Genomic DNA, 16,057 nt, shown 5'->3' on the forward strand with positions numbered 1-16,057 from the left:
TGTGTGTGTGTGTGTGTGTGTGTGTAAAGCGAACACGTCCTCAGGGTGCACATATTGAACAGTTCTTTGTAAAAGATCCGCTATAAGATTTACCCACTGTGGTCTTTACATGACCTGTCTCGACCCGCTCCGCTCCGCTGCAGGTACTTTGGAAATCATTATTCAAATCAGTGTAACAGCCTCTTTAGTCCTTAATAGCTCAGGTGTTGAGAGGCGAAGTTCCGACACCATGACACTGGTCTTCTGATACATGGAAAGTGAGTCTGTAACACTAGAGATTGCAGGTAAAGGGGGCTGGAGTATTTTGGGTCAAAAAGGGCTCAGTTTGTGCACATGCAGAGATGGTGAGAAAACTCAGGTCAACAAAAAAAAGGAGAACCCCTACTCTACACTGTTGATGCCCACACCCCCACCCACACACACCCTGAAGGGATTCACTTCATTCACTTTCCCAAGTAGATCTGATTACCATGAACAGCCACAGCTCCGGTCTGTGAAAACCAAGGCTGCCCCCCCCCCCCATCAAGTTAGAACGTGAGACATGTCTCACAGACTAATTCACTCTGTGATACACACATTCCTATGGTGTCTTAGATTACATAAAGCTTCATATCAGTAGGTCTGCACAGCCCTGCAACCAACCTGGTTACAAAAAAATCTTTAACCAACTCTTTAGGTTAAAATAAGGTTTATATAAATGCTGTATGGAAGGCTGTGTGTGTGAGCAAATGTCATGGTTTTAAACATTCCCAAAATCATCAGAGATTATCAAAAAAGTTGGATATCCACTCCCCTCTTTTAAAGACATTTTAAACTGGTCCTAAGGGCTTTTTAAGGCTCACACAAGAGCAGCGTCATCCCATATCCAGGTACACACAGCACTCTCTGGCTGGAACGGTGGGGCAGGTGGCTGAGTACTTGAATACTGCCCCTGGTAGCCAAATGACACCACTGACCGGCTTGGACGGGCCTACTGCAAGCGCGGCCGCTCCAACGCCTCACTTGCCTTTTTCTTAGTGGCCCAAAGCTCCCTCTGGTGGATTTCAAAAGCAAAGCACTTGACAACAAACGTCTTTTTCACCCCCGAGCAGAGAAAATATCGATGAGAAGCGCTCATAAGCACAAATACTTTTTTTTTTTTTGATATAGTGAACTATAAGCACTCCATTTGCACATAACTTCAAAAAATTTTTCCATGACAAAGGGGATAAGAGTGCTATAGAAGTAGCGGAAAGTGTTAATTTTGCAGGGCCAGTAAATGATCAGTTGAAACAACTGAAGGTCCAGTTTCTTGGAGGAAACGCGTTTGTTACTTAGTGGCACCGTTATAACCCACAGTTTATGGATTTTAACTGTAATAAGTCGTTACACCACACTCAGAGGAACCGTGGATCTATCAGTGGTTTAATCAGTCCTCATTCTGTTGTAAGTTCGAAATCGGGTCTGCAGTTGTATCACTGTGTCATCAGTGGACCTGTGTTTGACAGATCAGCCGTCAGTGCCACACGGGCAGGATGGCGACTGGCTAGTCTGTCATCATGTCGGCACCCTCTCCTCCTGTGGCGTCTGATAGGCTGAGCTCCTCCAGCATCTCCATCAGGGAGATACGTGGTGCTCCGTCATCATCAGTGTCACTCTCCACTGGGATCTTTGAGTCATCTGAAATTCAAAAAGCACACGATTTTCATTAACTATCCAATACATCATCTATAGTTAACTGTGTGCCACGAGTTCTATTAGCAACTTAAGCAGGCGTTGACAGTAAATGAGCCGCAGCCTGCAAATGGAAATATAAATACATCAACTGAAGGGCTGAAATCTCTTGGGATACTGATGCAGAAGATAGTCTGCAGTGTCCGGCTGCTCACCTCTATAGATGTTGACATTCTTCCTCAGAGCCTCATCCTCCTCTAGGTCCTCCAGGAAATCCTGGTATTGTCTAAAGACAGAATAGCAAATTAAGACAAAACCCATGTGGCACGCCATTGCAGACGAAAAAACCCCGACAGGACACATGGCATTCTTGGCACCGTATCAAACTATTCACCAATGACTCAAAAACAATGTCAGGTCTTTAGTCATGATTCCAGGTATAAGTGTTGTCCCTGTGCTATGAATACTGGTGCAGAAAACACACTTTAAGAATTCCTTATATCCTCAAAATGCTTTTGAGGAAAATAACTTTTATTTAAAAAGGTATTTTTTAAAGACCAGGTGTTTTAAATTTATTCACCTAATTAAAAAAAAATATATATATACATATACAATATATATATTTCATGAGAACTACAAAAGAAATAATTTTCACAAGATACTTTCATGTGAAAGTGCTTGGAAAAATCAGGTATCTAGCTGCATGAAGTATGGGTCTGCTGATATGTCATATATATGTCATATATATATTATATATAATATATATAATATATATAATATATATATAATATATATATATAATATATAATATATATATAATATATATTATATATATATATATATTTTTTTTAAAATTATTGTCAGCCAATTCCATTACAAGACCAAAACCAGCTTGTTAGTACTGGCTACATGAACAGTGCTAACAAGAGTTATCGGTGTAGCCAAAGCCTGAAGCTGCCTGTTCTTGTGTACCATAGAGCTCCATTGTTATCCAAAAAGTCTTAAAAATACATCAGTGGGTCAAACTGTTGCACTGGATGACGTTCCTTATTTATGATAAACACGGCCTTTCTAGTTTTATTTTGAGTCATTTCCAGATACACTGTCCTGGTGCTGTAAATTCTCACTAGAGAACCAAATGTCTATCAATCCGCAGCTGAAAATAGTCACTGACAAATGCACTATTTACTCCTGTTTGACTAATGTTTAACCGTTTTAGTAATTTATCAAACCTTTATGAAAATGTATTGGGAGACAGAATAGTGCATTGTTGGTTTATTATATTATTATAATATTAACAAAATTATACAGTATCGCCAGCCTTATGGATTAAAAGCTAACTAATTAATGATCAGAGACGGGTATTGGACAGCTTTTCAGAAAGTGACAGGATGTGATTGAGACGGAAAATTTTCGAAGCTTCAAGTCAGTCACTTCAAGAGAGTGCTATATGAGCTTTACATTACTGTCCTACCTCTCATCATCTGTGTCCATGCCATCACGGTCTCTGGAAATCTCCTGTAGTTTCCAGTTCCTGCGCTTCACCCTCCTGCTGCGGTCGTAGCTCTTCTTGATCAGCACCTTCGTCAGTCCACATTGTACAAATTAAAACACTACAACATACTGTCTTTGTGTTTTTCTGATGTGTTTCTATGCAGGAATGTAGTATTTTTCCAAGAATGTTATCCAATCTACAGTCAGTATTTTATGCTGTCACTAGAGGACAGTGTTAATCAACTCAGCAACAGCTACTGAAGGTGTCATCTGAAGCCCAGTTTTATTCACTGAGGATTTTCGGAGAAATGCACTTGAGTCTTACCACATCAGGAACATGGTGAGGGTTCATCTTATTCAGGTACTCATCATTGATGTTGGAATTGGCAAAGTCAAAGCTGTAGGGTGAGAAGTCAATGTGCCATTAACAGTACAGCTCACAGCTTGCGATACGTCTCCACTGCCAACCTGGCCATCTTCTGAACATCTCGTCTATCCTTGTACTTACCCCGACACCAGGTCTCCAATGTTGAGCAGGTGGCCCAGGAATGTTCGGCAGTGATACTGCTGACTGGTATCCATCTCTGATGTTTTCTGAACCCACACCTCGGCCAGGGTGTGCTGTAACGCACAAACACACACAGAAATACACACGAGGGAATATAAATGCAGTTTCAAGCTATTGTAACATTACTCTTGTTCTCTTCCTCCAATTTGTTCCGACAGTTGCTTCAATAATAATGCAAACATTCAGACAGAGGAAAGAGAGGGAGAGAGAACGCTGTCCACTCAAAACCTCATTCCCCCCCCGTCACTGAAACAAACACACCTGGTGAATCCAGCATACAGGTTGGGGGATAATGTAATGGTTCACTATTGATTTTGCTTCCAAGAGAAGAGCAATGTTCCCCAATAATGCAATCTCCTCTGCAACAACAAACACAAACTCACAGACACACACGCTCACCTTATTGGACCTCAAGCCTGCTCCGGCACCCAGCTTCTGGTCTCTGATGATGTCAATGTCCATAACAATGAACTCCTCCAGTTGCCGTGGGTTACAGAGACTGCTGAAGGGGTTGCGCCAGAATGTGTTCCCATCCACCTCAGCAACTAATGTGTAAGACATTATTCATGTATTTATTACTGACCATTAGGACTAGTCATTAGGGCAGACAGTCAAAAAGTGTGAGCACAAATTATACAGTAACTTCTCATTTTTACTTGAGAGTTAAATAAGTTGAAAAATTACATAGCGATTCTTGTATCTAAAAGCCAAATGGGTACTAAAAATAATACAAATCTGATTTGCCTGCCAATGCCTTTTTCTCTCTGTGTGTATATATATATATATATATCCAAACAAACCAGAGAGGAAAGATCTGTTTTTGTCTATGCTGCAAATAAATTGAACATGAGCAGACAAACAGCAACACACATATTTTTTAATACTTGAGTTAATTGCCTACTGCAGCCCAAATCAGCCACACAGAGCTCTGCCTCCAGGCTGTTTTTCTGCTATTCAGTCTGCCCAAAAACTTTGTGCAACAAAAATAGCCTGCTCTTTGAGGAGTGATTAAAAACGTGTGTGCTGCTTCCAAAATGTAAGAATTTTGCTGAGGAGCGTCTCAGCCTCTCACGTTATGAGTGATTACACCAGATACAGAGGAAACACATCATCACTAATTGTCACCACATTTGCATTGATCATAAAACCTGTTGAATAAGCTGACTTGGCTAGGACGGCATGCTTAATGCAAACTAGCAATAGGATTTTGTGATTCTGGTCCATTTTGACATGACTGCATCACATCATTTCTGCAGATTTGTCAGCTTCACATTCATGCTGCCAAACTCCTGTTCTACTGGAATCAGATCTGGTGACTGGGGAGGCCACTGAAGTAAACTGAACTCACTGTCATTTTTATGATAACAGTTTGAGACGACTTTTGCTTTGTAGCCATTACAAGATGGTAAATTGTGATAATAAAGGGAAGCACATGGTCAGCAACAATACTCAGATACTCGATACTCAGGCTGTGGCATTCAAACCAGGATTTGCCAAAGTGTGCAAAGAAAACATTCCCCACACCATTACACCACCACCACCAGACTGGACTGTTGACACAAGGGAGGTTGGGTCCATGGATTCATGCTGCTGACACCAAACTCTGACCGTACCATCTGCGTGCCTCAGCAGAAATCCAGATTCATCTGACCAGGCTACAATTTTCCAGTCTTCAGCTGTCCAGGTTTGGTGAGCCTGTGCCCACTGCAGCCTCAGATTTCTGGTGTTGGCTGACAGGGTTTGGAACCCAAAGTAGCCCATCTGCCTCAAGGTTTGACATGTTGTGCATCCTGAGATTCCTCTCTGCTCACCACAGTTGTGATGAGTAGGTATCTGAGTTACCATAGCTTTTCTGTCAGCTCCAACCAGTCTGGCCATTCTCCTCTGAACTCTCTAATCAACTAGACGTTTCCATCCTCAGAACTGCTTACTGAGGTTTTTAATTTTATGCACCACTCTGAGTAAACTCTAGAGTCTGCTGTGTGTGAAATCCCAGGAAATCAGCAGTTTCAGAAAAGCTCAACCCAGCCCATCTGGCACCAACAATCATACCATGGTCAAAGTCACTGAGATCCCATTTTTTCCCTATTCTGATGTTTGATGTGAACATTAACTGAAACTCCTGACCTGTATCTGCAAGATTTTATAGACTACACTTCTGCCACATGATTGGCTGATTGGATTAATGCATGAATAAGCAGGCTCTCCAAACAAAGTGCTCAGTGAGTGTATATCACCCTGGTAATATACAGGAAATGCTGGTTCTTGTTAAACAATCAAAGACACAAATGCATAAAAATGTAAAACCTTTGGCAGTTTCCAAAGTGTAGATACAACAAACAGACCATGATGAATCCCAGAGGTGAAAAAAATCAGTTGATTATGTAATTCAAAGAAAATTAATAGGCAACTATTTTGATAATCATTTAAAAGTGTCACAAATGTTATGGTTCTACCTTTTCAATTGTGAAGATTTGGTGCATTTCTTTTCCACATGTAATAGTAAAGCAACATCTTGAGTTTTGGCATTTTGGCTGGTTCGACAAATAAGACATCTGAAGGCACCACCTTAGGTATTTTACTATTTTATGACCAAACTACTAATCGAATAATTAAGGAAATAATTGTCACTTTACCCTAGAAAACTGTACATCATATCTTTCACATACCTACACGTAAAGCTCACATTACTAAATGATCTAGAGTGGCACTTAGTAGAGTGCAGACCTCCGCCCAGGAAAAATACAAAAGACTTCGAGAAAAAAAATTCAAATTCATAGTAAATGATCCGGATCTGACCCAAAATTTAATGGGTTCCTCCCTGGCCCATGCCCCATCCCTCCCCCAAGTTTGGTGCAAAATTGATTCAGTACTTTTCGTAATCCTGCTGACAAATAAACCAACTAAAAGACATGAGTGAAAACATAATGTCCTTGGCGTAATGAGAACATCAGCGCTTTTAGTTTTAATTACTCAAAACTACAAGTGCTGAAAACCAGAGGAGACGGAGCTTTTGCCGGACTCGAGGCCCTGGAACAACCTGCCTGAGTAAATAAGTCTGGCTGAGTCAGTATATTCTTTTACATCTCTTCTTAAAAACTTGTCCCAATTTTTTATTATTATAATTATAACCTTTATTTAAAAAAGGAGGGCCATTGAGCGCAAGCTCTCTTTTAAAAACAAGAATGCCCTGATTACAGTTTTTTATTAGATATAAAACAATATGAGTTCTTAGTTGATTTTAGTTGAACTGTCTCTTAATTTATTTAATGTTATTTTGCTGGACTTGGTTTTATCTATTTTACTGTTGTCCAGTTAATGTCTAAGTCCCTTTTGATTAGATTTTATATTTGATTTTATAATTTGTTGATTTTAATTTGCTTCCTTGTGTGAAGAACTGTTTGCCTTGGGTTTTTGAAATATGGTCTATAAATAATGATTATTTTAATAAAACACAGTGTTTGCTGATGCCACCAGACTGCAGCTATATTTAACCACAACAGGGTAAGTTGTCGCTGAATTGGACGTAGGTGTCAGTTGGACCTGTTAAAACTCAGTGGGCGGGAGTAATACTCACTCTGTAGGGTGTTTGGATCGATGAGGTGGATGGTGCTGGTGACACGGACGCACACACACACTTGACCCATGTTCCCCAGGCTCTGGGCCAGACGTGGTGAGAGACACACGACATTGTCCTGGCAAACAGACAGATTAGGTCATGTGGAAAGTAAAAGATTTGGGAATTACTATTGAAGTGCAGCAAATGCGTCCCAAAGCTACTATTCAAATTTGACAGCTTTCTAACACAATATTTTTTACTAAACTAACAAAGTGAAGGCTTCAGAGGTGATACAGTATGGGTTTGTCTCAGCTTGATCAGTGGATCATTTGACACAAAAAAAAATTCCAACTAAAATGAAAAATAAATAAAACACACAGCTGTATACCTTGCAGACAGGCACTATCTCCACAGAGAAGGTGCTCTTATAGTTGTACGTGTTCGAATGGATGTCGTGAGAGATGAGGCGCTGGGATGTCTTTGACCTTTAAAATTGAAAAGAATGTGTTTATTATCATCATCATCATCATCATCATCATCACAGACGCCATTCAGAAACGCAGCAGAATCAATATGGTCACAGTTGGACAAATCGTAACAGCAAAAGGGCTTTAATGCAATAGGATGTTCTACAAACATGTAAAGACCAGTGTATTGTGCAGTTTAACTCGCCTGAGCAGTTGGAGGTCATGTCAATAAGAAAGCTCCACCTTGAGGTGACTAATTATGTCATGTTTTAGTTTTGACTATCCAGAAACAACCCTTCTAGCTTTTTTACCCACTAATTATGATGTATGTGCTGATATGGACACACTTGTAAAAGAATTTCATGTGATGATTTTTTCCTCTTCATGTTCTTTTAACATGTTTACATTCTTCTTCTTTTTTTGGTACAATTTACTATCTACACTTTGGTAACATCTGCTAACAAATCATCTCCTCGTTTGCTCACTAATTTCTGCCCCGTTTGTTGGAGACATAACAGCTAAATCTAGTTAGTCGTAATCAGTTTGAATACTCTGAAGGTTGTGTTTAGCATCTAAATACATGTAAATTAAAAGGGAATGTGGAGTTAACAGTGAGCGCCATTAAGATAATGTTTTCATAGGCACAGACTGAAGAATTGCACACCTGCAGGGCACGGTGCACTGGAGGAAGTCGACCATCTTCTGAGCGTGCTGCTTGGAGCCATAGTAGAAATCAATCCCCTCTGAGAGAGAAGAGCAATACCATCAAACCCTCCACCAATAAATTCATCACAGGCACACTTCATGGGTCACCGCCACTGCAGAACTCATGTGCATGCAAGCAACACATACAAGGGAGCAGATGACAATGTGAAAAAATATGGCAGCCACATGTTGCAACCTTCATAAAGCTTTAAAGTCCTGCCGAGATGTGGAGATGATTTAAATTACACTGTTGGGCCAAACTCCACTTCACAGTCCTGTCCAAGAACACAGAGAGCTGCTGCTGAGCTGTCACTCAATGCACAGCATGTGTGCCTGAGTGTATATATGCTGAGACACTTAGCATCTCTAAACGGGGCATGAAGCGAGCCTGCATTGCGGGAATCTGGTATGGAATGCCTGTGCTGATTAGAGCACGCTGATTAGTCGCACAACGCATGCCCCTCTGGGGCCCACTCAAGGACAGCTGTAGGAAGTGATTGGCGCCAGCGATGTGCATGCATGGCTTGCTGTCTGGTACGGGAAGAGGTAATTAACACTCGACACATCATTACGTTCTGCTTAGTTTTAATCCACATTAGTTACGCTGGTGACAAATCAGACAAGTTTCCCACCTTGCAGTGTAATTCGGTTAGAGGCCCTAAGGAAAATAGCAGGCCCCTCCCTTTAAAGATATGTATACTATCATAAATGAAAAAATGAAATATATTAAATCATATGCCATTGACCTACCATGGATTTCTTTGATGTTCAGGGCATTCTGGTGGAGTTTATGCTTGAGGATCAGCTGCTCTAGATAGTAGAATGTCTTTTTATGAACAGTCTGTTAAACAACAAAAAAAAAATTTCAACATCATTATTACCATACAGAGATTCATACAGATCCCTCCACCCCCATGCCCCAATTATTTAAACATTTATTGGTGTAAAAATTGGATTAACAGCTACGCATCTGCCATGACCAATTGCCATCTTTTACCTTTCAGAAAAATACCCCAGTTAAAAACTTCAGCGCCTGCAGCTATCTACATGTTTTTTTCCTTCTGAACAAAGTGAAGGGGCAAAGGGCTCCTGAGGAATGAGTAAGAACAAGTCCAGGTTCATGATTTTAGTATGCTGTAAATTCAAACTTCCAGGATAGCTGTTTCACAGTAGAAGCCTGTCAGTGAAGAGAACTGACCTTGGCTTTAAGCCTGAAGTAGCGTTATATAGTCAGCAGTGGTATCTTAGCTTTGGTTAGTGAGGTGGTAACAGACATTAGAAGGTCTAAATCTATACTTGCATACAGCGATAAAAGGAAAAGAGCAACCCTAGGATTAGTGTTATATTTCCTGCCAAATACCAAGGGCTCTATGTTTGTTTGAAAAAAAAACCTATAGGGCTCAGGTTCACACTTGAACCTGCAATTGCAAAATTAACACAGAATAACTGATTTTGAAAAGACAGAATGAACTTATGAGTAGGTTTAAAATGGAAAAATTAAAGGTACCCAGATAACACACCTTAACACAAGTGAAATAAGGGCTCACGTTTAGGGGGATCAGAGAATTTATTGAAAGTACCCTTTGCCAAAGTAAAACCATTATTAAAATTAAGCACACTGAGAAGCATGCATGCTGTATTTAAAAATACTTAAGGTGAAAGTGTGAGTGTAGTTTAGGTAAAGATTAAATCATGCCCACCTTCTGCCTAACTTGCACCACGGCCTTCCAGAAGTCTTTGGCTTCCACACGGTGGCAGTCGTCACACATCTGGGACTGGATGACAAACTCGACCACAAACACCTGCTGTAGGATAGCGCCATTCATCACCTGGAGAGGCAAAGATAGCAACAAGTTACACCAGATATTTTAACTGCATGGCAAACAGCGACAAAGGCTTTCAGTCATTCAATAACCAAGTCTTTTGGGAAGGAAACATTTGGTTTGCACTTTTCTATTCCTTAGCCATTTAGAGAATATCAGACCCACTGAGATCTGGAGACAATATTATAGAGACCCTCCAACAGCACAAACAAAAGAGTTGGCCCCATGAAGCACAGGGCTAAGGTTTTCACTAAAGGTCAAGAAGATGAGATGGCAGCCACTGGTGACACTCACCGCTCTCAAACACATAAGTCAGTCAAGAACAGACAACACTGTTTTAAGAGTTTATCTTAAAGTCTGATGCATATGTGCTTCACAATGTCACAGAATGCCACTTATGGTAATTGAATGTGTGTATTACACCTTGACATTATTATTTTCACATATGTTAACCAAAACGCTTAAATTCAAATACATACTTGCTGCAAATTACCATTGGAAAAAATAGCCCAGATGACCTTTAGATGAAAAAACACGTTGCCTGTCTCAGGTCACTAATCACTTTTAATCTGTCAGTTTGAATGTCATTCTCCTACAGTTATCACTTCCACTCTGTTTTCTTACCTCTTTCTGTATGGTCAGTTTCATCTTAATCCTTTTGGAGTGTGGCTCTGTCCACAGGAAGCCAGCGTCAATAAGACGCACCTGTGAGGAGAGGTGTGTTGTTGAGTCCATGAAGTAGCCTGAGCCATCATGAAATATTACTGTGGTGACCATGGTGCACATTGTCATGACAAATCAGAAACATAGGGTGAATAAATATTATCACAATGCAATCCATGACAAAAGACCTGCAAAGTATAATATAAATATGGAAATTATAATGTTTATCTTTAGTCTGAATAGTGTTAAAGGTGTTGATTCAAATTTATGGTTATTTTAGAGCTGCAACAATTAGTCAATAAACCGATTAGTCCCCAGAAAATTAATCAGCAACTACTACTTAGGAACTGATTAATCAAAATCAAATACATTCTCTGATTTTGGCCTCTCCACTGTGAGGAGTTACTGCTTTTGTGTGTTTTGTATCATTGTAAAATGAAAATCTTTGGGTTTTGAAAAGATGGTTGAATTAAACAAGACGTCTTGAGAAGCAACTTGGCTGTCAGATATTGTAACAGGATTTTTTTCAAAATACTGAGACATTTTATAGACAAAACACTTAGTCCATTAATCAAGAAAATAATCAGAAGATGAATTGATAATGAAAATAATCATTAGTTGCAGCTCTAAGTTATTTTTGAGGCCATAATTTCTTATATTGTGTTAGAACTGTATTATATTAAAAGGTCCTCTGCTTAATTTGTTACTGAAATTATACTAATTATTTGTTTTTGTGAAAATTAAGGGAGGATTTCATAAAAAATTAAGTGGGCTTAATGAATAAGATCAGACTTAAAAACAACAAAAAAACAAAAACAAACAGGTCAGCATCAGATTAGGGGGGGCGGGGGAAAACCTGGAATTTATACCAACAACGTTCATGTACACTTTTTGTGTCTTTTGTCTGAGTGCAATCATGCTATTGTTTTTATGTGGTGTTTAGTAAGAATCACTCTCACTTTGGTCATTGAGCTCTTGATTTTTTTCAAGCACAGTGCCAGCAGTTCCCTGGACTCCAGGGCACACTGCACCCAGGTGGTTGGAGGCTGTAAGTACCTACATGAAAGAGGAAGATGTACATTCAAGCCTGAACTTTGCCAACAAAATTTCTCAAGAAAAACCTTTTTTAAAAAAAAAAAATGTTTTATGGAAGGAAACAATGATTTAAAAAAATGCATTAAACAGACCTTTCACACTGCTTGCAGAAGTGCACTGTGACTTGCTTGGGGATTCCCTCTGAGATGTCTACCTGAGTGCGCAGGCAGGCTACACACATGTTGGCTGGGTTGGGAGGAATAGGAACGCCACAGGTACAGCACAGGCTGGAGAGGAGAGAGGCAACATTAGTAAAAGTCAGTGAAATAAATTAATAATGTGGCATTTTACACCTCTGGGTTGACAAAATGTACAACACATTACTGCCAACCATTTCCAGAAATGTAGTTTATTTTAATGTGTTTTCCCAGCTTTCTATCAGTTGTTAATTTCAGTTTATTTTAGCATAATATGCAAGTCAGTTCAATTTTACATTTTGCATTTTCATGAATCATCGCAATGAACCTCTATGGTTTTGTCAAAATTAGATTAAAATTGCGCTGTAGAGCAGTTGAAATCCAAGATTGTTTAGAAAACTCTTCCTTGTTGGTGTGTTACACTGCAAGTGGGAAATTTTGACAGTCAAGACTTAAGAACTAGCACGCAAACGTCAACCTTTCTAGTCCAAGAAGCTACCAAACTCACGCAGACCTTTATCTTCCAGGGGCCATTTTCACCTGATGTGATGGTGCTCTGAATGGGAACTGACTCAACCAGGCTTTTCTGTTGGCAGATTTAGACCGCTCTCCATTTCTTAGTAAAAGCTGCTCTCAGCAGCTTTGTGAACAGATTTTCCTGGGCAACGCTTAGCTGGGACAATTGGTGCACTTTAGATTGTGAATGCACTGCAGTGTGGCAATGGACTGTTTTCCAATAATCAGTTCTTTCAACAGTAATACAATCTTGAAAAACAAAAATGATCTAATGTTTACTGCAATATATTACTAGATCTCCAATATATCCAAGTTCTTCATCATTCTGTACTGACCTAGCATGTTGTTCTCAGTGACCACTACAGAGGAAGAAATGTCAACTGCAATATATTTTGTCAAAAAGGGAAAGATGTGAAAAACTTTTCTCATCATGAGCATTTTTATTTAGCAAACACAAGTAAGACCAATATCTTTATTAATGATTCAACTCCGTTTAGGTGTACCAGTATAAGGGCCCTGTATGATTCGTGCTGGCTTACGGGTACATTTAAATGGTACAGATTCATCATTAATGGTAGTAATTAACTGTGCTGAAGTTAGCTTCCGATTTGGCTGTTACGGGAAAAGTACATGGAAATGTAATGAGCAACTGATTCTCAATTTTTTACACCTCTTACTTTTGTGAAAAAAACCTTAACAATGTTTGAAACCCATTTTCAAATTTGTGAATGTAATTTTATTTATGAAAGCAAGAAAGTGCAATTCACTGCTTTTTTTTATTTTTACATGCAGACAACGTTGGACCATGTCCAGATCAAAAAACCACTACACTTACACACTTGTCAAATATGGTCTTGATTAACCCAGAGAAACTAAATAGTCAGGTGCTCAGATGACTCTAAAACACAGTTTAGGGTTTGTGAAACCTTTATTCTATTTGTGAATACACAAAAAGGGAGATTTCACTGATTTTTTTCTCCATCCAGACCACATCAGACCAGATCTAGATCAAAATCCACTATAACTAGACTTGTTATATCTGGACTAGATTAACAAGGAGAGTGTAAAGGCTGTTTAAAACATAGTTTCAGATGTTTTAAACTTTTCCTCTATTTGTGAGAACACGCTTATTTGTTTTCCACATCTAGACCACAATGGAACAGGTCCAGATCAAAAAACAATTGAAAATTTGTCTTTAGTTTTTCTGAGATAATCTAGTCCCGATTTAATTTCACTTAACTTCAGGGTAATTAGTAATTACATATGTGTTTTTCCTTCTTGATAGCTGTCAATATGTGTCAGGTTCTTCACACAATATGATGATGACACTTGATGTTTTTCACTTACATATTCCCCTGGCTGCTTGTGGCAGGAGCTTTCATGTACTCCATTGTAGTCAAGCTGACAGGTCAGTGTATGTCAGTGGATCTTTGTGTAGCTGAGAGAGAAACATGACAGATTTAACTGGCTCTGTCAAAGGATTTAACAGCAGCAAGACTGCTAGCTAATAGCCAACGTTAGCTTGTAGCGATACACTGCACAACAACTACTAATCTCGTGTCTAACATTAGGAAAGTAATTCTATCACTTCTCGTCGTATATAGGTGTACAGTCGGGAACAAATACACGGTTGTGTAAAGACTCCTACATCATTAAAAAATATTCTAGCCGATGCTTTAGATCCTGTATCAGACAGTTAGCATTAAAGGCTAAACTGCTATTTCTGATGAGTCAATCTAAAAGAAACAAGCGCAGAACATCAAACAAAACTTATTCGATCACTGTAACTAGTAAAAGCGATTGTGGCAAAACTTACACAGGTTATTCTGGTCACAGATCCCCGACTCACCATGAAGTAAGGTCCTCCACGTTTTTGCCCACCGAGGAACCGAGGGACGCGTGATGACGTCATTCGGGCCTCAAAGACCTCGAGACTGTCTTTGTATGCCTGAATAAATGTCCTTCAAAACATAAAAACAAAAAACCCATTCAAATTAAATAAAAAATATATATTTTTTAAATAATGAAAAATGAAATATATGTGGTATTTAATTTGTGAAGATAATCTACAGTACCGAGCAAGTGTATAGACAGAACTTTTATAAATAAAAAAACTAAAATAAAAGGTAAGCTTTGACACCAGAAAAGAAGAGAAAACTAGGGAAAAGAAAGAAAAGAAGAAATAGAGAATTCATTTCATTATGTCTGATTTAAATGGGAAATTGTGCCCTGCTGCATCATAATATGAACAGGTCATACAAAAGGTACCAGACTACTGTATATGACGATTTAGAGTATATAGTCTAGGCTAAGCCAGCAAAGTGAATAGAGAACCTATAAGGAAAAAGTTTTAGAAAAATGTATATTATAATAGACCATAACTTGGACAGTAAAAAATAGGTAGAATTGCTCACAGTATGTTCATATAGCCTAGTTTTCCTTCAGCACAACCCCTGGACTATGTAACTGTATTTAATCACCCTCGAACCATGGCCGGATCAACTTGCTTGGGGCAATATTGAGCTGCTGCCCCCTATTAACCTCTCCCTTCCTCCCACTCTCTATGCAATAGATATAATAGGTATTCTTATGCTGGATTATTACATGACCCCAGTTGTTCTGTGTGGTAAATTATGTTGGAATATGTACCATGTAAACATAAACCCAGTTGAAATAGTCAGGGTCTTAAGACTAGATTCTGACACAAAGGACCGTCCTCAAGGCAGGGTCTCAAGACCAAGTAATAATGCATTCGGCTCTAGTCAGGCATGTTCCCATATATCTAAAAAAAATACAGTTAATATTATCAAAACTCTATTGCCAACAAGAGCTTTTGGGACCCCTGTGCAAAGTTTTGGGACCCCAGTTGTACACTTTGCAGTCGGTAATCCAGCACTCATTGGTATTATTTACCTGATTTTGTTAATGTGAGATTATCAAGGTTTGGCAGCTATGTTTTACCATTTATAATTATTCAATCTTTGTCAGTCTTTGGGTGCACCTGAGGTGTGGCAGTTCTTTGGATGCCTTCAGGTGCCATCAGAAATGTCTCAAGTCAAAATGAGCGCATGTTACTGACCTTACAAAGTAGTAAATGCGCAGTGACAGGAAACGTGGGAATACTTTAAAATAGCTATGGTAGCTGCAACTCTGTTTCTGCTGCTCAGTGCATGATTTTTGCTGGAATCATATATTTGTTGTTATGTTATCATTCTACAGTTGATTTGTTGGTTTCTCTACTGTGCTTTTATTTGCTTTATTGAATTTGGGACTACATTTTACTATATTGTAACCACATTATAACCATTTGCCTAGTCTCTTAATATTTTTTGTCTATTTGTATAATATCTCACTTTATCTGTTTTTTTTAAACAAAT

The 16,057-nt window shown here is 39.0% G+C and overlaps 1 protein-coding gene across 2 annotated transcripts; it reads right to left on the reverse strand.

Moving 5' to 3' along the window:
• Positions 1–1,221: 1,221 nt before the first annotated feature.
• On the reverse strand, positions 1,222–14,641 carry nmd3 (NMD3 ribosome export adaptor). 2 transcript variants are annotated; one of them, XM_040130026.1, is made up of 16 exons: positions 14,530–14,641; positions 14,028–14,118; positions 12,120–12,254; positions 11,892–11,988; positions 10,894–10,974; positions 10,147–10,275; positions 9,197–9,287; positions 8,406–8,484; positions 7,663–7,759; positions 7,293–7,410; positions 4,115–4,260; positions 3,656–3,768; positions 3,473–3,545; positions 3,128–3,234; positions 1,869–1,939; positions 1,222–1,659 (listed from the first exon to the last, which is right to left on the reverse strand). In XM_040130026.1, the coding sequence occupies exons 2-16, from the start codon at positions 14,069–14,071 to the stop codon at positions 1,526–1,528; spliced, it is 1,515 nt and encodes a 504-aa protein (XP_039985960.1). In that variant the 5' UTR covers positions 14,072–14,118; positions 14,530–14,641; the 3' UTR covers positions 1,222–1,525. The 2 variants fall into 2 exon arrangements, with proteins under 2 accessions (XP_039985960.1, XP_039985959.1); XM_040130025.1 differs by having other exon boundaries at positions 14,497–14,631.
• Between the last annotated feature and the right edge of the window lie 1,416 nt (positions 14,642–16,057).

Source organism: Xiphias gladius, chromosome 7 (genome assembly GCF_016859285.1).
Source record: "Xiphias gladius isolate SHS-SW01 ecotype Sanya breed wild chromosome 7, ASM1685928v1, whole genome shotgun sequence".
In the NCBI taxonomy this organism is placed as follows: domain Eukaryota; kingdom Metazoa; phylum Chordata; class Actinopteri; order Istiophoriformes; family Xiphiidae; genus Xiphias; species Xiphias gladius.

Coding starts and splice junctions, on each gene's coding strand:
- nmd3 (XM_040130026.1), bottom strand. CDS start 14,071: ATGGAGTACATGAAAGCTCCTGCCACAAGCAGCCAGGGGAATAT. Junction 12,255..14,027: donor ACAAGCAGCCAGGGGAATAT/GTAAGTGAAAAA, acceptor TCTCCTCTCCAG/CCTGTGCTGTACCTGTGGCG. Junction 3,546..3,655: donor ATTGGAGACCTGGTGTCGGG/GTAAGTACAAGG, acceptor CTCACCCTACAG/CTTTGACTTTGCCAATTCCA.